This window comes from Apus apus, chromosome 2 (assembly GCF_020740795.1).
Source record: "Apus apus isolate bApuApu2 chromosome 2, bApuApu2.pri.cur, whole genome shotgun sequence".
Taxonomy (NCBI): domain Eukaryota; kingdom Metazoa; phylum Chordata; class Aves; order Apodiformes; family Apodidae; genus Apus; species Apus apus.
In genome coordinates, this window is record NC_067283.1 from 5,877,699 (window position 1) to 5,901,273 (window position 23,575).

General features: G+C 39.0%; 1 protein-coding gene across 1 annotated transcript in view; it reads left to right on the forward strand.

Moving 5' to 3' along the window:
* Positions 1-23,575, forward strand: part of LOC127380384 (sodium channel protein type 5 subunit alpha-like) — a 217,929-nt gene that overhangs the window by 45,123 nt on the left and 149,231 nt on the right. The window contains exons 4-7 of the mRNA XM_051609169.1: positions 3,770-3,859; positions 7,283-7,411; positions 12,072-12,163; positions 20,089-20,319. Coding sequence (XP_051465129.1) covers positions 3,770-3,859; positions 7,283-7,411; positions 12,072-12,163; positions 20,089-20,319 — 542 coding nt within the window. The remainder of the gene's footprint in view (positions 1-3,769; positions 3,860-7,282; positions 7,412-12,071; positions 12,164-20,088; positions 20,320-23,575) is intronic.

A 23,575-nucleotide genomic window follows, 5' to 3' on the forward strand; every position in this document is an offset into this window, starting at 1 on the left:
GTCAGGAACAGAAATGTCAGGAACAGATAAGGAGGATAACATTTCAGCTGTGGAAAGTTTCAACGCAAGTAAAATTTTAGTTCCAGAGAGACCCAAGTTATCACCTTGTGTTGCTAATGTCGGTCCAGCAGCTCAATCTTCATCAAGGAAAGGTAGGAGGCAGCAGCTCCAGTCCCAGTGAAACAGCAATGAAGTTCCTGCGTCAGGCACTGATTTGTTTTCTGTTGATAAAGACCTTTCACATCAACCTGAAACACAAAGGCCGGTTGGCTGAGCAAGCAGTCGATATCCCAGGCAAAAAAGGGGCCTGAATCTGCAAGTACTCAAGCAGATAATATCCTAGGCATGAATCTGGGAACCAGATCTATTGTCTTGCGTGAGTGTAATCAAGCAATCTTTTTTTTCCCTAGGGCAAAAACCAAAAAAGAGCATTAACAAATGGTGCTGTCACGTAAGTGTCTGAAGCAACTTCTTTAGTAGATGCCATATTTCCATTTCCAGTCATTGACTGTACCTTGAAGGCCAACAGTAGAACAGAATAGAGAGGGCAGAGCAAAAATGTCCTATATAGAAGCTCTGGGGGTCAGATTTCTTGGTTAAGTAGCTGTATATGGAGTTCCTCCTCTGAGACTTCAGGGAGGATGGGTCTTGTCTGTTCACTGCTCATCCAACCAAACGTGATCAGCCTAGTCATTCCAAAATGCACCTTTCCAAGGGAAAAAACCCCCCCACAGCCTACTAGTAATGTGTATTACTTCAATTAACAACATACCCCTAAACTTCTTTTTAGGTATCTGTCTTCTTCTTCAGAGTTTAGAAAGCCTCATGAAAGGACTGTAGTCCAGATGGCTGCCAGACAAGGTCCTGGTCCATTTCTGTCACAGAGAACATGGGGAGTGCAGGTCTGCATCCCATCTCTATCAAACAGAAAACAGAAATACTGGGTGAGCCCTTTTGCCTTCTGCATCATTGTTAGCTGGTATCGACATCTTTATTTACTATCTCCACCAGTTAATAAGATTATTTAAAGATTCTTTTCTTTCATTGATGCCTTATGCTTAGAAGACTCTTCTTATTTGTTCTTGCTTGCAAGCCAAAGTCCATTCTGTGGTATCCCTAGTTTCTCCAAGCAGTTTGCTGTCCCACGTAAAATCTGCAGCAATTGCTAGTTCCTAGGTTTTCTAGGTATTATAGACCATTGCTCTCCATTTGCCACTGATCCAGAAGGAGATTTTTTGCCAAAATTGCCTTCCTTGATGCCAAAATTATGGATTCTGTCCCATATTAAAATATCTTCTTTCAGAATTTCCAAACATTGTTAATGTTTTCCGCTTGCAACTTTTTCTCCCATCTGGTTTTGCACACTTTCCTCCATAAGGGAAAATGAAACCTTGTGAAGCACCAATTACATGTTGTATTGATTGGGACTAACCTTTGTTTGCACATATTCTCTGTAATTTTGCAAGGATCAGTTAAAGAGCCTCTAGTATTCAGTCCGCTAATTAACAATTATCCATCATAACAAGACCTAGAAGTATGCTGTGTTTGACTCAATGTCTTTGTGCTAGAAGTTAAAATTTGTAACTTTTAGAACCAGTTTGCTCAAAGCCTATTCTCTGACTTAAAATTGGAAATAATAGCCTTAATTTATTGCAGAAAGAATCCTGATGAGTAGCTTAATATATTTGGATTGCAGTCTGAAACAGGCTCTGACTCTGGATGCTTTTAGCCATGTCCACTTATGGATCAGTAGGCTTTCAAAAATCAGAATTAATAGCAGTTCTAAGACAATGGTGCTAATAAGATTATCTCTATTTAGTCACCTTAACCTTTTCTTTTTTTCTAAGTAGATCATCATTACTTTTTCTAACGCAAACTATTGCATTAAATTTCAGGTAGGAATGCTAATTTTCATTCTGTAGGTGGTTTTGGTTTTTTCTTTCTTTTATCACAGATCTCTGTCTTTGGTGCATAACCAGCTGAAATGTTCCTTTCTTTTATGTTCTTTGTAGTTTTCAGCTTAGTCATGAAACTCAGTTTGAATTCATCATGCGTTTGATGTCCCAAAGCTGACCCCTTACATTTTCAACCTGTGTTCTCTGGTATATTCTCTTTGGTGTTTCAGTAGGAAGGTGATGACACCTGCCTCTAAGTCAGCATCTGGGAAAGCTGTTAGATTCAGCTTATACCACAAGGAAACAGGGATGTATAAATCAGAACAATGATCCTAAAATGGCTTATTATATAAGAATTTCCTTGCTTGGAGTTCAGTTGGAGGATGGTATTTATTTGGCCTGGCCTGAAGATACCGTGCTGGTTTACAATTGTTGTTTTAATAGCATTTCACTGCATTTGAAAAATGAATGCAGTGTTTTCTAGGCTAGCTGCAGCTTATAACCTAATTGTGTTAATCAGATGGACACAACTTTTAGAAACGTATCTCAGGCTGACTTGAGAAAATGTGACTGGGTATCAGATAACCTTCCCAGTCCTTCAGCAGAAGGTGTTGACCTCAGAAGTGGAAAATGTTTGTGGGATCAGCAGTCCCTTTGAGTTCAATTACTTCTTTCTGTGGTGACCCTGGGGAATATGCAGGTTGGTTACTAACAATGTAACCTCATTGGTGCTTACGTGACCCATCGGAAAACTTTTCACTCTGTATTCAGCAGAGATTTTTGGCTCTGCAAAAGGACCATTTTCACACAAACGTTTCAGGACAAACCTTTGAAATTATAGACACTCTTCTGACACAAGAAATACCATCAACAGGATCAGTAAAGGAGTAAAAGAAACACAACATTTTTTTTTTTTTTTTCCCTAAAGAAAAAACCCCAAACATTTGGGTGCTACTGTTCTTCCTTGAGAAGCGTGCCAAGCTACTGACTCTTTTCCTTTGCCTTATCTTCTCTCCACCTAAAGTAATTAGTTAAACTTCCTCCAGTAGCACCAGACCTATTGTTTATGCAGGAGAATCGCATCATATTTGGTAATTTTTTTTACAGAAAGCAGCATGTGCTTTTAGGAGAGCAGCTCAGAGGACTGTGTTTACAGTTTCAGGAATCTGATTTAGGATGCTCCTGCTCGTATTTATGGCCTCAGTTTAGCAGCTAAGTGCTTGGACTATACACTTGGGAGGTTCATTTTAGCCTCCAATTAGCAAAACTGGTGCCTCAGCTCGGGCAGTCAGCTTTGCAGACCAAGACTGTATTTGCCAACCAGGTTTGCAGATCAAGCCTTAAAACTAGTGCTGTGAAACTCGTATTAGTTTTTGGTGAAACTTTATACTGAAAGCAAGACCTCAAGCTCATTAGAGAGATTAGGAAGACCAGATTTATAACTTGCCTTACTGCCTGAGAAGTGTTCCAGGATGCAAAATAAAATAGGAATTTGCAGACAAGGGTTTTTCTGTAGATACTTAAATGAAACTAATCCCTCTTTTCATACAAAGTTGTGCACCTATGCACATTGTCATCTGACCGACACAGCTGTAAATTTGGGGTATTGTATTTTCAGAAGACTGCAGAGTCAGTATGTTTGTTTGATGTATAAAGCACATGTAAAAGACACAGGCAACTGAAAAACAGACAGGGAAGATTCCCTCATTTTTGCTATGTTTATATAATTACTTGTTTCCTTATGTAGTTGCAAATGTCTATAGTGCTTTTTAAGCATCTTGCAAATTATGAGTTGTCACATCTTGTGTGAAATCACAAAAACTTATATAAAGTCTTAGAACATATGCATTGTTTTCCTTAATTCACTTATTTACATTGTTCAGTATGTTTATTATGTGCACTATTTTAACTAATTGTGTATTCATGGCACAATCAGAGACTCCGCCATGGAACAAATACGTTGAGTAAGTATCCTTGCTATTTTACACCTACCCTATCCTTATCTCATCCTTCCTCTTCCAGTTGTTACATTCTTCTTTTTATCTTGTTTGCTGCTGCCTAATTTCTTTTCAGTAATACTGTCCATACTGTCTGTCCTGAGAGAATATTTTGCCAGGTGTTTCTTGCTTGTGAAAACTCCCTTAGTAAGTCAACTAACAACTTTTAGTCTGCCAAGCTCATACTTATTACTAAATACACCTGCTGTGCTGCCTCTGAATGAAACCACGTGCAAGGAGAACTCCGTTTGAAACAGTCCAGTCTTCCACAGTTCCCATGCAAGAGATTTAATGGTTGGACACATCAGAAGAGGCTGATGGAGTTTAAGTTGAGTTATTTCAGAAAATACTTCCTGGTCGTATTTAGTTCTGTCCTTAAACTTGTTGGGAGCAAAAGTTTATTTTGGACTGAGCGCATCATGAGAAGTGTTCTCCTGTAATCATTGGTAGGCATACTTTAAGAGCAAGCATAAAATAGTCTGGGAACACTTTGATGAGGATTCCTGTCTTTTTAGCATGTCAAATTTTCAGAAAAATAAAGCAAAGATATTGCCTGAGCATTTTTTTGATGCTTTTATTATTTTTTTTATTATTATTTTTAAAAGAGACCAATGAGTTTCAGAAAGCTGATTTCATGCCTTAAAGTTGCTTTAAAATATTCCTGTTAGAAACAGATACCAGATGCACAAGCTAATCAACCTACAGTGCATTAAACAATTATTTTGGCTCATTGAACCAATCAGGGCACACTTTTTATTTTTGACTGACATATGATAAACACAGCCATCTGCTGCTCCACAGCCTTGTGGTTGGTCTACTCAGGGCTGTAAGGAAGATATCAAAATGCCCTTCTTTTAAGTTTCATAAAATCATACAGGGCACATCTTCTAGGCCATAAATTACTAATTATAGGTAGCACTGAACCAAATATTTCATCTGATCACAATAACTTCCTAATCCCAGGATGTTTCATGTATTTCTGTATGGTGCACTACCCTCAAGTAAGTCTGTGACTTTCCCTCTCCCCTGACATCATCCTTTTCTTACTGAAAACTGTCCCACTGTCCCTTGGCCATGACATATTCAGCTCAAAATGAGCATCTCATCCATGAGAGTCAAAATTTGGTGAGCAGGTCTGTGGCTGGGAATTTGAACATTCTGGAGGAAAATATCCAAGTGCTTGTTGCGTTTTCCATAGGCTGGAAAATGTGGGTGATGTTATCAGTGCACCAAGCAGGGCATGCAAGAAACAGAGCAAAAATGCAAATGGACCCAGGCAGCATGGAATAAATCTTTTCCCTTCCATATTTCCTCTTCTCCTGCATCTCCTTATACCTCTCAGTTTTTCCTCCTGAAATGCATAGAATGAAATAAAAGGCAAGTACTTTTGAGGAGCAAAATAGCCTGATGAACTTTAATTCAAATTGATTATATTGGATTTGGAAAAGAGAAATTGAATCCATTTGCTGTGCTGTTCCAGACTCACAGAGGAAGCAAGACTAACCTTGTGCAAATATGTGCCCTAGATCTTTAAAACATTTTCCTTACCATTTTGAAAAAATAAATCAATTTTACTTACCCCACTAAATATTATTATTATTTTTTTTAAATCCTGACTTCTGTTGTTAAAGAAGCTGTTCAGTTGCTGGAGGACTTTGCCCGATCCATTTAGAATTAGATGATGATTATACAATCAATTAAACCATCTGACATGCTGAATAAATACAAGTGCTCCATCATTTTAATGAGCTTATGTACCATTAAGTATTTTTTTTTTAGTTCTTTGCATGTGTTTTCTGCATATATTACTGAATACACATGCTTAAAGAGACTGTCACATGGGTGACCTATATTTGAAATACCATAGCAAAACTAAATAGGAGCTTTGAGAAGTCAGATACAAGATAATACTTAGGTGCATGGTCAGAGGGGATGTGAGAAACATTTAATACCCACTGTTGCACAAAACAGTCCTGCTAATCTCCATCTGAAGATGAAACATGCTGAGGTTTTATGTGTAACTAGCTCTGCTGTGTGACATGATGGCAGGAGGGTGTGAGATTTGCTACTACCTGTATGTATGCCCAGCTGCAGAGAGGGGAATACAACTAAGACAAAACTTGTCCTTTTTATGCATAATGAAGTTCTTCCATATATTATTACCTTTAATTGCTTTCACCTTTTTTTTTTTTTTACCAAACAGGAATTCCAACTGTTTTAATTTTTTGTTTGTAATGGCATCATTATTGCTGCTGATGTTTAGGGACTGAACATAAAACTCAAGCTAGTGTTTCCAGTGAAAACCCTAATATGATAATTGGTGAGCTTTATGCTTTATGGGGTTGTAGGTGTTTGGGGTTTTAAATAGACTTTGGTATAATTTGCATCTTCATTTGGAGAACAGGGACAGGGAGTGCCAGTGGTGTATAATAAACATTTATTATTTTTATTAAGATACAGCCCAGAACACAAAGGCCCATTGAGCTATATATTTCAGTTAGAAACATTAAAAGGAGGTGTGGCATGCCCTGAAGTATGTCCCTGATGGTAGCTAGAGCCCTGGGTGAATAAAGATATGAAGGTTGTCAGATACATTGCTGTTCTCCACAGAGAATTAGCTATCTTTTATAACAAGTGTATCTTTATTATAAAAGGTAAGATGTGTGCTCTGAGTTCATCACAGTCAAGAGGCTGTTGGTAATGAACAACTTATCTCACCAAGGGATAAAAACCACCCTCATGTTTCTCTCACAATCAGGCAGGTCAAAATTACTGCACATAGTATTTGGGTGGGAGTTTTCCTCTTTTTCAGTTAGGGCAATCTGATGTTTAATTCTGAGGGCTCGTAGAATTTTCCATGGATATAAAATGCAAGGGGAGTTGCAGGAAGAATGCCCTTCCTAGCCATGAAAACCTAGTGGTGATGTTTTTTAACCTGTGCTTCTTCAAAATGGCCAGGGCAGGAAAAGATGAGAGATATGAATAGAACAACCACCCTCCTTTATATCAGAGAAACCACAAGGAATGTGGCATAATCCATTCCTCTTTCACTAGTGACTGCAGGTGTCAGAAGTCCCATCGCAGATCTCAGCAGCCTCATATTCATGCTTGACTTAATGAGTGAAGGTTCATCAAGGGACACTCTGTGGTGAAAATGATCTTCATCCTGTGCCTGCCACTAGCACTTTCCCTTTTCTTATATGTCCCTCGGTCCACACATGAAGCTGCTCATCTGCAACCCAGTGCTGCAGCCGTGACCCACAGAAGCAACCCCTGTGAGATGGGCAGGAGTGTCTCATATGAGTAGGACGCGGTTGAGCGTGACTCTGCCTTTCCTGACGTCTACTGCTTGCTAATGCTTTTGCTTATCTTGGCTACTTTATTTCCCAGATACACTTTCACTGGCATTTACACTTTTGAGTCATTGATAAAAATATTGGCGAGAGGATTTTGCATGACAGAATTCACCTTCCTTCGAGATCCATGGAACTGGTTGGATTTCAGTGTTATTGTTATGGCGTAAGTAGCACTCCTTTATGTTTTTCATGATAGCAATATGCATTAGAGCTTTTAAAGAAATTGTCTGGCTGTTCTCTGTTTTTTCACTCAAATTGTACTGAAAATCAGAAAATGCTGAAGTGTATTAGGATGGAGGTTTGTTTGTTTTTTTTTTACCTGAATTGTTTCAGGGGAAGCCAGGGGAGTTCTCAATTCTATGGTCTCAATTCACTAGAATATCTTTGAGAAATTATTTACTCTCCCTGTTCTCCAGAGAGAGAACTGTTGGAAAGTATCTGTAATAATACTTGCCTATCTAATGTAGTTTTGGGAAGCTTCAGGCCCCTGAGTAGGAAGTGTTTTAAGTGGGACTGAATAGCTGTGTATTTGAATCTCTATTATTATCTACCTGTCCATAACACCACCAAAGTTGTTTTTGCATTCTTCACTTAACAAACCCTCTTCACTCTGCAAGTAATTACTATTTTACTACAATAGAGAACTAACGTAGAGGCCTTGAGAGTGGAAATATGGCCCCCAAACATGTTGTACCTCTTCATTTGTATACTTCTACCTATATCATTAGAGTTCACTCGGGGCATATGGGGTTCTTGTGCTTTGAAAGAACAGATGGAGCTGTGGCATCTAGACAGCTAAAAATACATGGGGTAGGAGAACAGTCAGCCAACACTCAGAGCATACACAGGGTCAGCCCCAGCTCTGGCCAAAGGCCAGACATGTTGGTATCTCCAACATGTTGGTATCTCCAACATGTTGGTATCTCCAGCTCAGCTAGAAATCCAGATTTTCTTCACAGCCAAAGAAGAGAGAAAAGCACGTGAAGAGCACATGTCGTCTTGAAGTGGAAGCTAATAGAGATGCTCTTAGAGGCCCCATTTTCTAATCTTAGAAAGATTTCATCTGGTCTGTCTGTATTTTCTGCTTAATGATGCCTATATATTGTGTTCTGGTTTTAGTTTAGTTCTTATTGCCCACTTTAAACCTTATAATTCACAGCCTTAGGTGAGATGTAAGCCTGCTTGCCCTCACACTGGAGCTGAATTTCTGGGCTTGTGACAGTTGAATGGAACCAAACCCAGTAAAAAAAATGTTTAACCAAACTTAGTTCGAACACCAGTGAGGGCAACTAAAGTTGGTATCAAAACTCTGGTAGGGTGGAAGAATCAGGACTAGTTTTCAAAGAGCGTCTGGATGATGGTGTTAGTAATATGATTTACTTTTAGACTGCCCTGTGAGGAGCAGGGAGTTGGATTCAATGTTCTTTATAGGCCACTTTCATCTTGAGATATTCTATGATTCTTAGCAGCAATTAGCAGAAGAACAGCATGAAGATACGTGAAACCTGTGAGGACATCATTGGGAAGACTCCTATTTATTTTAGTAGGCTTTGGATCAAAGCCAGCCCTGGGACAGATCCTGGTATCTGTTACTGCATTCCTATGGACTTGGCTGAACTGACATCTGGCTGTTGTGATAAGTTTGTAAAAAATAGGCAATGGAGATGGGGAGGAGCTTTTGGAGGCCAGCACACATCAGATGTTGTTCTCAGCTGCACTTTTTCTCAAGCAGTGCGAAGCGTAATTCTCCTACAACATAGAGAGGCAGGGCAGAGCAACACAAGAGGTCACTAGCCTCCTCTCCTGTCCATCAGACAGATGGAAAAAGCATCTGTGTGTGAGTTAGGACACGAGTTTATTTGCAGGTCTCTGAATTCAGCACAACATGGAGAGCTTGTGTGCATGGGTCCCCTCTGTTCTGCAGGGAAGGAGGCTTTTGACAGTAAAGCAGAGAGGAGCAGAGAAAAGGACACAAGCCACAGTTTGCAGCCTTGGCAATGAATCTGCTCCACTTCATCTTCTCTGCCTGGACAGAGGTTGGGGCATCACTCCTGGCTCTGCAGAGCTCCTCTGGGAGCATCTTATTTACTGTTGCTGAAGTTCAAATCTGAACAGTCAGTGCAAATCAAGGTCTGCATCTCCCTTAAATTCTGTCCCCATAATCTCTGGGTGTTTGTGGCTTAGGCAACTGGAAAGATCTGAAGGTTTGCACAGAGATGATGTGGGCAGTTGCCCAGAGGTGAATTCACTCCCTGCAGGTAGGAGCCAGGATTTGGTGCCCAGAGGCTGTGGCCTTACACCTATTTTTGCTTTTCTAATTCTTCTAGACTTGTATGGCCACTCTGATCTAGCCCAAGGATTCGTGACACCTTCTTTAAGGTTTATGTAGTGAGAGACTTGAGTGTCTGTTCTTTCTTTCCTAACTACATTTCTATTTTCTTTCCAAACAATATTTCATCTCTTAATTAGAAGACCTCTAATACAGGGAGGCCTACAACTGCAAAAAATTTGAGGTTCTCAGCATCAAATTACAGCAATGGCCATGCTCTTCAGAACTGGCATCCATTCCTATCATTTCTTTAAGGCATATTAGATTAACATTTTTAAAATAGAAAACAATAATTGGAATTCTGGAATAGAAAAGAAATAAAAAAGTGTTTATTTGAGGACATAGCACTGGGAAAGTTAAAAGTGACTGCAATATGATCTTCATATGTACACTGAAACCTCTCTCCTGAGTATGCAACCAGCAGATAGTACAGTGTTGGATAATGGACTCTATTCTGATATGATTTATCCTTCATATAAATCTAATTTGCAAGTAAAGTAAGAGTGATTATACAGGCAACTCTGTGTTGTCTTTGCTTGTAGCCAGTGTGATGCTAGAGGTGTTTCTGTATCTGGAAACAAAGATGGCATGAGGGTTCAAAATGGGAAAGCCTGATATGGGACCATGAGATCTAGATGGACCAAGGGTTTTGAGCTCACAGAAAATCCGATTCTTTCAGTTGTGGGTGTTATAGGGGAATGGCCATCACTTGCTTTGCACTTATTGCAAAATAACTTCTTACCTCCTCTTTTGGGCAGAAGCAGCACAGATTGGGTCACAGAGAGTAGTTTCAAATAGCATACTTGAGGGCAAGAGGTGCCACAGGTCTCCAGGGCTTTTCTTCCACCCTGAGCTAACAGACACGGCCATGGTTTGTGACCCTCTTGAATGGGTTCAGGGGAAATTTTGAGTTTGCCTCTGTTTAGATCACTCTTTCCCAGACAAACTAGTCTGCTGCAATTTCATCCAAGAAATGGCCAAAATAAATCTTAATGAACTCTTGTGAACAAGCAGTATTAGTATTTGCTTCATATGCTTGTTCATCTCTCAATGTGTTATTGCAAACCTCTGATCAGCAAAACCATATTGCTTCTCCCCAAATTAACCTTTTCCACCCTTGCAAGCTGCAGAAGAGTTTGGGAGAGAAGCACTGGGTAAACCTAGGGAGGAATTTCCAAATAGGTAAATCTTTGCCCAGACATCCCTATGAGATTATGAAGAGGAGAAGCAATATTGCTCTTCCAGGCTGTAATTTGAATTAGTAGATATGAAGAGGATGCTTTGTCCTCCCTAGAGACCTTTGCACAGGGTCTTCTTAAGCAGCCTTTGTGAAATAACCAGGTGAGTTAACATGTAAAAATGAATTCCTCAATGAAGTAAAATATGTAAATAAAATTTAAAAGAGATTTCATAGTAAAAATTAAAGGGTCAAAGAGCTGTTTTGTGCAGAAAATGCAGTGGTGACTATTCTTTTACTGTATAATGGCATGGAGGAAATAATTTCATAAAACACAGATAAAAATAAACTCATTCCATAACTGACCCTCCTGGGAGCATTTCTCTCAGATGTGGCTTGGGTCTCCATGATGACCAAAACAGGCACAGCAGTGAAGAGTTGGGACTGGTATTTCACTCATAAATAGTTTTTAGTAGGATTGCAATTATATTCATTCAAAATCCATCTTCCTGCAGCCAAAGGGCATGAATTTAATGTACAAAACAAAATAAAATTTTAAGCATCTCTGGAAGCCAACATCTACTTTACCACAGAGTGCAGCATCCTAGAATAAATAACCCAGTAGAAACATTTGCACTGATATTTTCCTATGTTGTCCTACATGTAGTTTGCAGAAACTATTATGTGAAAGTTACTTGGCTATTTGAAGCTTTTTTTTTTTTTTTTTTTAGAGCAGCAAAATAACTGTTATTGTTTCCTATAATGTAAAGAATTTCTGTTAAACTACATGATGGTAAAATCTTTTCAGTATTTCTTGTTGAACAGCACAATAGCAAAGTTCACCCAGTCCTTTTAAAGAATTGATGCCTATTAGGTAATTTTAAAAGTTCAGGAAACATTGAAATAATTTGTACTATGAAAAATCTAGGAGAAGTTGCATCAGGGAACAGCCTGAAAAGTGGATGCACTTCTCATTTGGCTGTGTTCACTCCTGCTATGTATGAATGCATTCTTCATTCAGACAAGTCTCATACTCTATTGTATAATTCCAAATAACTGTGACTTAATTCTACAGGTATGTAGGAGAATTTGTGAATGTAGGCAGTGTTTCACCTCTTCGGACTTTCAGGGTATTGAGAGCTTTAAAAACTATTTCAGTAATCCCAGGTAAGAAGCCCTGATCCTTACCTTTTGGCTCTCAGCTACAAGTGATTCTTTCTCTGTCTCTCTTTGTCCCTTTGACTGTTGTTGTTTTGTTGTTTTTTTTTTTTTGCTGGTGTTTTGTCATTGTCTGTGTGTGACTTTCCCTTGTTACAGATACATAACTGAATTTGTGGACCTGGGCAATGTCTCAGCCTTACGAACGTTCAGAGTGCTGCGGGCGCTGAAAACAATCTCAGTCATTTCAGGTGAAAATCAGGTTAAACACTCCGGCTGCAGTTAAAGCCTACATGCCATTTCCTTAGTAAACACAGTAATTACAATTGACTTAACCATAGATACTGATCAGGAAATGGAGGAATGTAGGGAATGTGACCTGTCAATAGAATACATTTTTTATATGTTTTTCCAATACTGTTTTTTGTGGGCAGGAGGAATTAGAATGCCTCCAGAAATACAGCCCTCACTAAGATGAGAGCTGTTGTAAAGGCTCTGGTGTGTGTGGCTCATGAATCACAGACATCAAGTACTTGCTCATGAGCCATATGAAAATGGCAATGAAACTCTTCTAAAGTCTTTGAATATTGATTTTTAAAAATGGAAGGTTAATGACCTCAAAATGCATATTTGTGTTTAAGAGCACATCGATAGAGGAATCTAAATCTGTGCTATGAGCTGAGGTTTCAAGACTGCAGGCATAGATAGCCTAATTTGTCATGGTGTTTATCCACTTGCATGTGATAGAAACACTGTTTAAATTTCTGACCCTGAAGAGATCAGAAAACTTTGTCGTTGATTTCAGTGGGTTTAGCGTTTCACCAACTCCCATTTCCTTACAGTTTAAAGGATATTAACCCCTCTTCCCAAAACAAAACAAAACAAAAATGATCAGTGCTTTACTACAGATCTGGTAATGAAAGAAGCTCTTTTTTTTTTTTCATAGCTTTTTATCTAATCCCTTGCTATTCCTTAAAATATTGAATAATATTTGCCACTTAGTAATTTCTTACCAAGCAATATCTATGGACAGGTCTCATTCAGCCTCAGTGTTTAACATCTCCAACCTGCATGACAAGGTAGAGAAGATAGCAAAAACCATGCATGGTAGATATCAGTGATAATCCTGAACAGATGTTGGCAATTACATCTCAAAAATACTCAAAACATCAAGAGGACTGCTCAGATTCTCACACACTGCTCTTTAAGGTCTGAAAGGCTTTTCCACCCGTTGTATAAGCAAATTCTGTGTTGTAAACTAGTAGGCATGTGTATTATGACTAGTCACCTGCACTCACATGGAGTATAAAATGGGAATTTTGGATTTGAGGTGTTAAGAAAACATATATATGAGGCTAGAGCTTACTCCCTCATTCCAAAATTAATGAAAATCAGTGAAATTACTGAAAGAGTAGGGTATTTTCATTGAAAGTCCATGTCAAAATACAGCCTTTCAAGAATATTTTAATCACTCATTAGGTCTGGAGTTCCTTGAAATTGGTTTGTCTTAAGTTTTGTCTGTTTAAAACAAGTAATCTCAGCAGAGAGGTGTGGTTTTTTTAAGTACTTCTAATTAGATTTCCATTTAAAAAGCATTTATTTATATTGTTTTTTTCCTTGAGAAGCAATTTTAAAGATCATGTGGGATAGTAGTGGTTAATTAGAGAGAAAACTGGAGTTTCCTGGCTTCCTTTGCTAGAAATTTGAAGACTAACTTGGAGGGACAGCCATCTCCAGGGAATGCCTTTCCCTTTCCATCTTGTCTATAACTTGAGCCTCTTCAGAGCAGAACCTGTCAATTTTGCTGAGTTATATATATATATATAGCAATTTTCTACTGTCCTATATCAGACTTGGAGCAGAAGGTTGGGTTTTTAGTGGAAAATAAAGGAGTATTGCAACTCAGAAAAAAAATATTTCAAAAGATACCAAAGCCCTCTGAAAACCATAGTTGTTCCTTTTCTTGATTAATATAGAAAAAAAGATAAAGAGCATTATTTATTAGAGTAACACATAATAACTCACATTCTCATTATTTTTTTTCTTCCCGACTCTTTGGTTGGGTTTTTGATAACTTGCATTTTTAGGTACTAGTACCTAAATTATTTGCTGACATAAAAGCCTGAAGATATGCTAATAGAATATCTGGTCTTCGATTTTACTGTCAAGATCACCTGTTCCATGAGTATGTTTAAATTACAGATGTGGGGAGCTACAAATTGGTAAGGAACATGTAGCTGCCTGTAAAACACAGCTAGGTTTGGGTTTTTTTTTTATGTTAGTAGATAATTTCAGAGGAGTTGGTTCATTTTTCTGTTAGACAGATATATTTTGAAAGAAATATTGGGCATGATGCTGTGTTTATTTGCAGATCAGCCCGAGTTTTTAATTATAACATAGGCTTATGCTGAGATAAAATATTGTTCCACAATAGGTTTAGAAATGAAAAGTTGATAAACTCTTTACATCCTTCATGAGATTTTTGAGTTCAACTGCTAGGGGGAGGAGAGTAAGGTTGTTATTCTTCTTCTTCTTTTACATCTTAGGTGAAGAACACTGAGATGCATTCTCCTTTGCAAAAATCTAAGCTTTTCCCAATAAAATTGATCACACTTTTCCATCAGGTAGTTATGCTTGCACAAACATACTTGGGCTCAGCATGCTCAGTGAAATTGTTTACCGAAAGTAACTGGCCTCCGTGGTGTGAGGCTTCTGTCCAGCAAAGCACTTAGAGGCTGGTTTTCAAAGCCTTTTCAAAGGCATTTTGCTTCACTTGAAATCAATGAGTTTCACTATTGAGTCCAGAGGGAGTCAGTATAGCAAACAATTAGTGCTTTTATAAATCTCACCAACCTTTAATGCCTGGCTCTAAGTGCACAAGCAGGCACAGGGACGTTTAGGGGACACAGACTCACAGGACTCAAAAAGATCTCCCAAACTCTAGGAGTCAGTTCCCCTGGCTCAAGGCTGTGTTTTGTCAAGCTCAGACCTGGCATGATGTGTATTGCCTGACTTGTTCTAACAGTCCCTCAAAGGTGGAGGTCTCATGATATTCCTGATAAGTCTGCTCCAGTACCTCATCACTTTTGCATGAGAAGCTCTGCCATGGGAGCATGGGTTCAGATTCAGCAACACAAATATTAGCATCTACCAACAAGCCTGCTGCTTCCCAGTCACTGGAGATCTGGGGCTCCATTTGGTTGCCATCATGCCAGCATCTCCTGCTGCTCAGGGCCATGGATCACCTGCAGGTCCAGACCCCCATCCAGCCTCACTCTCTATGCGTTACCAGCTCTTTATATTTTACCCCACAGCCACCGTGTAGGACATCAGGTCAGTGCCTTACCCTCTGAAGCATCCTGTAATATGCTTGAGGAACTTCATGGATCCCTTCAATTTTCCCTTTTCTGCACTAAACACACCCACTTCTTTCTGTTTTCCAGTTGCCCATGATATTGAGGGAGAACCAGCTTTGCACAGTAGCTGAGGAGCTGTTTATCCAAGCTCTTTAAAAGATTAATTTTTTTAAAATTTCTTCATATATCCCTCATGTTCAGGTAATTAGATGTGGGTACCATTTTCTCTATGGAAGAATAAAACTTTTAGCTCTCATTGGTTTTATTTATTAGTTAGCGTCTTGCATGTTGCCATGGCAACTGGATTCATTTGTTTTCAGTCTCAGTAGGAAACATGGTCAGCAGCAGAACAGCCCACTGAAGTCACTCATTTGTCTCCCATTACCAGCATTTCCAAGTGCCAGTGTGCTTGACAGGAATGTTTCCTGTGCAAACAGAGGTCTCAAATAATAGTTTATCTGCATGGAAAGCACCCATGGTTTTTTGATAACTACTAACTGGGGTAGTGTCCAGCCCTGAGGTACACCCGTCCGTGCAAAGCTCAGGCCACCATCATCATCACCAGGATTTTGTGAAGTGCCCAGATCCAGAGAAGCTCTGCTGCACTTTCTGGAACAGGCGTGTACGTCACGAACATCTCACATAAAATGACAGGATGCTGGTGAAAGGTGACCTCAGAGAAAACTGGGCCAAGGCACTTTGGGGCCTGATCCAGCTCCCGTTTAAGTTGGTGTGAGTCTAAAAGCTATAAATAGTGCTGTGAAAGTTATCCAGTACTTTGCTGATAGCCAGAACAGAGCTGGAAGCACAAGAATTAAGGCTGTGTGGAGGAGACTGATCCCTGATCACAGCTTCAGTCTCACTCAAGTCCTCCTGCAAAGAAATAAATGTTATTCTTCTGGTGGGTAAGTCATTTTTCTCAAGAAGTAACTACCCCACAGTTGAGAAATACATGACATAATTGCATTTTCCTTGGAGACTGGCAATCCCATTTCCATGCAAAGTGGTCTACAGAAATGCTGACAACCATTCAAGTTTGCCAACATACTGTTAAACTCTTTGCTGCCCCACATATCGATGGCTAATGGCAAAATACATGAATCAAGAGTGAACTCTTCTCTCCCTACATGACTCATGCAAACATTTACAAGACACATGCATATATCCTCAGGAAAAGGAGTAGGCCAGGTGAGGACAATCATGCTGCAAGCCACACTCTACTTTCGGGGTTTTGCTTTTTCTCCCTGCTCGTTTCTGGACTGGGCCTGAAAACATCTGAAGTTCTGTAGGTGATTGCCAACATCTGGTGTGGATGTCATACTGAATTACGTTAATACTTTCTCACATCTCATAGGAGGAATGGATGGTGTTGTGGGAATCTTGCAATATCTCATTGTTTGGTGTTGCTTGCATTTTCTACTGTTTCTGATTTGCATTTGAAAACTGATTATTTGATTAACCTCTGAATGTGTTAATTTCTACCTGCATTAACAGCAATGTTTGGGTCAAATCCTTCTTGCTTTCTGCAGATGTCAGGCTGCCTATACAGGCCTCATTCCACTAATTTTGGATTTTGTGGTGGTGTTCATGTCATGCAAGCAGGATTTGGCCCAGAAGTGTGGAAAGAAATCAGTGATTCAGGAAAAGCCTGTATCCATTACTCCATAGGGAGTAATCTAAAGACCCATTGTCATTAGTGAGTGTAGATGTTACTCAGCTTTGGATCAGATTCTCAATTTTTTGCTGCATGCTGCCTGGTTTGATATTTGACTTGCAAGAATTAAGTAAATGCCTTTAATGCCCCATAAATAATATCTTCTAATAAGCTACATTGCAGTGCTCTCATTGGCACTGTTTCAAAGGAGGATTATTTATCTAGATTTAACAGTGCTCTAAATTTGAATACAGCTAGCATTGCTTTTGCAAAACATGGGATTGATTCAGTGAGATGCAAAGCATCTGTAAGAGTTCCTGGGTGTCCTATTTCCCCTCTGAGGCACAGAAAGTTTAAGCAAATTGTCATGTAAACACTTAGCAGTGAGTTGTGCCAAGTAACTTGAGGGATGCTACTTAATTTCCTGGGCAAATTTTGGTTTTAAAGAGTGAGAAAAAAGCCAGTTACATTGTAAGTACACCACTCTCCAAATGATTTTCCTGGAAAAATTTAGCAAAGATCCAGGAGGCAGAGCACTAGTTCTTTTTAAAAGGTCTTTAATTGCAGCAATTTTATTACTAAAGCATTTTCAAACTGTTCAGGAGTCTCTATGCTATTAAAACACAACAAAAAAACACAAAAAAAGCAAGTAAAGCAGAAAGCTCTCTCGTAAAGAAATTATTTGATACCTGCAAGGAAAGAACTTGTTAAAAACTAATAGTATAGTTACTATTCTATTTAAAATTCAGTAAATAAACTGAGAAAAACATGTTTCATGAACTGACCTTGAAAATAACAATACTGGGACCTGATTTTGAAAGCAGATAGTCTTTCTTGGTGATTAGGATTTTGTAGGTCTTGTTTCCTAGTATTATCCTTATTCCTATTAGGACTCCCATTGTCCTTGCCCATGTGAGTAAGATAATTATTGTACTTAGATGATACAAATATAGCCTCCAAGCTTGCATTAGTATTACAAACAAATACATGTGCTGCAGGGATTCCTCAGAGGGTACTGAGTTAAAAGAATTCGTGGTTTGGCTTTTTTCCCTTTTTTTAAGACTTGGTTTGCATTTGTACTTCCTAAGCTTCACCAGCTTCAGTGGACAAACCTCAGTGCATTCAAAGGACAGCCAATGATGAGAATCATCAAAAACATTTCAGAATGTTAGATAAAATAAAAAATATTCTATTGCATTTACAAGTCATATTTCTTTTTCACCACCCCAGTACTTGTTTAAGACCTGGTTGTCCTAAAGGTCTTACATTCTTCACTCTGGATGAGAGTGAGACCAGGCAAGTCCTTCAGAATCAGGCTACAACTAAAACTAGTTTTACTTCAGAGGTCAAGTTCACCAAAGACTAGATTATCTGAAGAACTATGCTTTTTATTTAGGTATCAAAATAGGTAGCCAGATCTACAGATAGATTTAAAAGTTCAAAGCTGGCCCTTTTCTAGGTACCAGAGTAGAATTGACCTCATTTGTGAAATCTCTTCCTGGTGATGAGTGCATGAAAATCCAGCTTTTGCCTGATGTTGTACTGCAATATTTTTTGCTTTACTTTTGGGTAGAGCAGTCTAACCTGTCTCTTCTTAGCATGCCACAAACTAGCTTTAAAGAGGCAAACAAAGAATTTAGTGGAGAAAGGGGGCTACCCACCCCTGATGGGTCATTCCCTTTTTGTTAAATGGCCATTTTTTATATTTAATATAGTTCACAAGTTAACCTAATGGCAATACTCTATGCAGGAATGGAATATTTTAGGCTGCTGGAAACAGGGACTACTGGACCTGTTGGCCATCCTAGCAGCTCCTCCTTCAGGAAACTATGATTTCCCCTTACTTTAAGTGCAGAATTTTAAGTGGGACCAAAAACCTATTTTGCTCTCCCATGAGCCCTCAAGTACATCTTCATATTAGTTTAAATTATACAGCACTAACTCAACCTTCGTGGCTGCCAAACTCTTCAGGGTGGAATTCCAGAGAACTGAGATTTAATGTGTGTGATCATATTCACTGAGCAAACCAATGTGCTTCTGAGTATTGCCCAGGAGAATTCCTCCTGTTCCCCTTTGCATTTCCTTTTTTCTATTTAACTCCATTTCTCTTACTGCTGCCATAGTGGTGACACTGATTATCAGAAGCACTGATTACTACTTATTGAGTATTAATTAAATATAAATAGGACAGAAACAACAAAATTGCTACCATTATGCAGCTGATAATGATGTCCGACTACAGTACACAAGTTTAGGAGAGTCTTTTTTTGAAGTGTTTTTTGTTGTATTCATGTGATGTTCAATTAGCTCAAATAGTACTGATCTGCAAGATCACTTCAAAAGCAAGCAATATCTTTTGAGAAAACAGTGTAATTATTTATATGTTTGTATTTATAGACTAATAAACTCAAGCTAGTGATACAGGGTGAAATAACACAGAAGAAGGTAATTTGTGTGACCCAAGCCTTTGGTGGTTGCAATAAGATGATTTATCTACACTGGCAGCATATTATAACATTATTAACTTCACCCAGGTATTGTTGGAGCCTCAGGTTGTTTTACTCGAATAGTTTCCACTGGAATTATTTGATTGCCCATATTATTTGGCTTATTTCTAATCCCAAATTCTTGTTGTTTTAAGCAAATTAATAGAAAGCAGAGGAGTAATTAATATGTGGACAACGTGATGGATTTGACAGATAAATATGTAAACCAATCAGGGAATAAATAACATTTCCATACCTCTTTACCTGTTTATGTGAGGGATAAAGTTATCAGTCTAACCTGAGTGGTTTCAAACTAACTCATATTCTCAGAATTCAATGGGATTTAGGCTTTATGGAATTTACTGCGGCCCCATGAAAATAGAAGACGTTCTGGATTTTCTTCATCCATCATTTTTGTCTCTCACTGTTCCTCCATCCAGTTCTTTCCCTCCATTTTGAAATCAGTATTTGTGTCAGAGTGATACCAAGACTAGACAAAAGTAGGCCAGACTAAATGTTCCTAGTGATCACTTGTCTCTCGTTTCTGCCATCCAGTTACAAAGGCATAGTAGAAACCCTTCCAGTTTTCCCTTCCATGGAGAGGTTCATTGTGAAAAGTAGCAATCTGCAGACACATTTCAGCCTCTCAGTCTATAAACTCTTGGCTTTTATCTCCCTAGGACTGAAGACCATTGTAGGGGCACTTATCCAGTCTGTTAAGAAACTTGCTGATGTGATGATCCTGACCGTTTTCTGCTTGAGTGTCTTTGCCCTCATAGGCCTCCAGCTCTTCATGGGCAACTTGAGACACAAGTGTGTCAGGGACTACACCAAGTTTAACTCCACCAATGGCACGTTTTACTTGGATGGTAGGATGTGGAACACCTCAGAGGAATTTCTTAATGATCCAGGTAAACTCTTCTTTTCCCTGTTGTCTTTTTTTTTTGTATGTGTGTGTGGGGGTTCTTTGGGTTTTTTTTTATTATATTGACCAAAATCTAGATGTGAATCAGCAAATGTGGCATTATGTGACCACTGGCTCTTCATGGGGGTTTCAAAAGATCTAAGTAACTTTTTCTGATCTCTGTGGTGTCTTCACAGTTCATGCTGTGAAGTATTTCTGGTGCTTTCCTATGACACAGACTAAGATCCCTTGTTGTGTCATTGATGATTTTCACAGTTTTAGGATCTCTCATGAGGTTTGTCTTTTTTTTTTTTTTCTTATTCACTCCTGGAGTTAGGCAATCACATGAAAAATTCTGGTCTCTGTGTGGGTCTGGTTTGTACACTGTTTCTTTTAGACAATGTATAGCTCTTGTGTTTTCTACCAAAACTTGAAAATTTGAATTAAGTGTCTTAAAAAAAAACAGAAAGTGAAGCACAGCAATTCGGTATTTATTAATCTGAAAAATCCCAAGAGCATATTTTAAGGAACTCATGTGCTATTTGGGCCCTAACTCATTATCTAGGTTGGGCCATCCTGAAGTACCTGGTGCTCTGATGTTTATTGTCAAAAGGCTTGTTTTCTAGGCCAAAGCAATTTTTAATACTCTAAAGTCTGCTACATTCTGAATTACAATGAAATAGGTTCACTGAACTCATTTATTAACATTTTAAAAAAATTAAGCATTTCCTGTAAACAAACTTCAGAATGTAAACAAGTGGCCCAGCTGTTGCTGCTCCAAAACCCTCTGAGTTACTGGAGGACCCAAACCAATTGCAACAGACACAAACTCACATCTAAAACAATTCAATTATGCTCTGGAGGGAAGGAAGCAGCCAGACTGATGTGCATTGGCAGGAGCTTATGATCCGTGACCTTTGGTATTTTATTTATTTTGAGGAGAAGGATGAACTACATAATCAACTCATTGTCTGGATATTTGGTTGGGAGGAAGTGACATGGTCTCTTGGGGTATCTCTGCTCGGATTGTGCGGACCTCGCAGTCCTCATTTCTGTATCTCCAAGCATCTGTACTGTAAAAACCCTGAGCCTGACTCCTGGAAGTTGCTTGGATTGACCCCGGGGTCTGTTGATCACCTGGCACAGGGTTGCCTCCAACCTGTGCTGGCTTCTCAGCATTGTACACCTCTTCAGCCAGGCTGCGTGGTCCAGGGATTGGGCCAAGGACAGTCCCACCATTCCCCACTGGTGACTTCTGGCCTTTCTGCTTGATTCTTCTCCCTGCAGTCTGAGCAGCCCTGGAGCAGTGGTGTTGGAAAGGTTTCATTCAAGGAATAAAACACTCAGCATTGGAGTCTTTAATGCACAATGGTGTTAATGAAGCATTAAGAAAGGGCAGTTCATGAAGCTCTGGCTGAGTGAAGGCTGTGTTTGAGACTGACCTTGCCCATCAGGTTATGTGTCCCTTCAGTGTCCCTGTACCAGAGGCTCTCCTCAGCAGAAATGGGATAAAGCTCTGTGCCAGAGCTAAAATACCACGCTGGATCTATGCTGGCCAGTGATGAGCCTGCTGACATGTTTTCTAACTTAAGGTCTCTGTGCTTTCAGCTTGGAGAATCGTGGAGATAGTAAAGATATCTCTGCACCTGTGGTGGATTAAGGCACTCTAGGGTTCCTCCACCTCCAGATAACTGACAGCTGTCTGAGGAGCTCTTCTGCTCTCTTTGAGGCATTGAGAGATAAAATAGTGATGGCTGGAAGCATAAATCCCTGCAGTAAAGGTGAAGGGATTAAATGGAGTTGTGAAGATAGTCTGGCTCTCTGGAATTTGAAGTAGGGTAAATGTTCCTCTGGACAGTCTCTATTTAAAAAAAAATAAATTTTATATATATATATATATATATAATGTCAGGGCCAGCTGCAGTGTTGCTTTAAATGGGAAGAATTGTACAGCTGCTTCAGCATACCATGAACAAGTTTATTTGGGTGGTCCTGATAGGGAGAGGAGGGGACACACTCTCATAAATCTAGTTAGTAAATCCAGCAATGGTTAATATGGCCATGAAAATATACTTGTTACCATTAAAGGACATTTACCTAAGACAAAGGTAATGAACTTGGTGAGATAATGAACTAAAGTAAATTAAAGTTTGACCATGTGATATTAGTAGTACTAATAGAAGATCAATGAATGTTTTCGTGTTTTTGTAAGGTGTGAAAATAAAGACATTATGGCAAACAGGCATCAGTTGTGGAAAATAGACAAAAAATATGTGAATAATTCAAGTGTTGAGTCAGTACAGCTGGCCACTGAGGAACTAGAAGAAAAGTAGCTTTAGATGAAAATGTGTTCCTCAAAATCCTGGATAAGGTGGCTTAGCTATTAGGCTAGGGAGAACAATTTGAAGTAGGATTTTCATTTAATGTTGACTGCTAGACTAAAGCAATTCAGAAATGGAAGAACTGGCTCATTTTGTAACTAGATGGGATAGTGCTTTATATTTCATCTTGTCTAAGTGTTGTGGTGAAATGAAGTGACTGTTTAACAAGAGTAGTACTGACCACAATTTAATAACAGTCCAAATTGCAAGTACTGCAGGGAATTAAGCAATACATACAGTTAGATTAAAGTGTAGGCAGACCAAACTAGATAAAAAGAGGAATACATTAAGAAAAAGAGTAGTGTCAGTGTTTATTTTGAAGAACTAGAGAAGAAAATTGGCCAACATACTGAGATTGTAGAGTTCACTTGAAGGGGGGCACAGACAATTGCAAAAGCTCTCTAGAGACTTCAAAAGCAATGTGGCTGATTCACTTAGTTCTGGAGCAGGGATACTAATCTATGAAACAGAAAACTGAAGTACTGTCAGATTCATAAGAATACTTTAAAAAAAAAAAAAAGGATGTAAAGAAATAAGCAGCAGTAAACACTCAAAAGCAAAACTGGAAAGAAAGAATTGTTAATTCTGTTCATGAGGACACCAAAACAGAGAATCAAAACAGGGTGATATGCCAGTTCTACTCGTCTTGAAGAGCAAAAGCTTGCATTGGATTCTTTGAGAGAGTTTTTTGTGTTTTAAAGGAGAGCAGGGAACCTCTGAAATGGCATCAGCTCCTTTTTTGCATGAATGAACAAACAAGAAGTGGAACCCCTTACAAGGGTAACAGTGAAGAATTGCCTGGTGCTGCAGAGGAAATAGCTGAGAGACTTACTCATGATGTGCAGAGATAAGAACCTGGTTTTCAGTCTTTCTGAGCCCTTT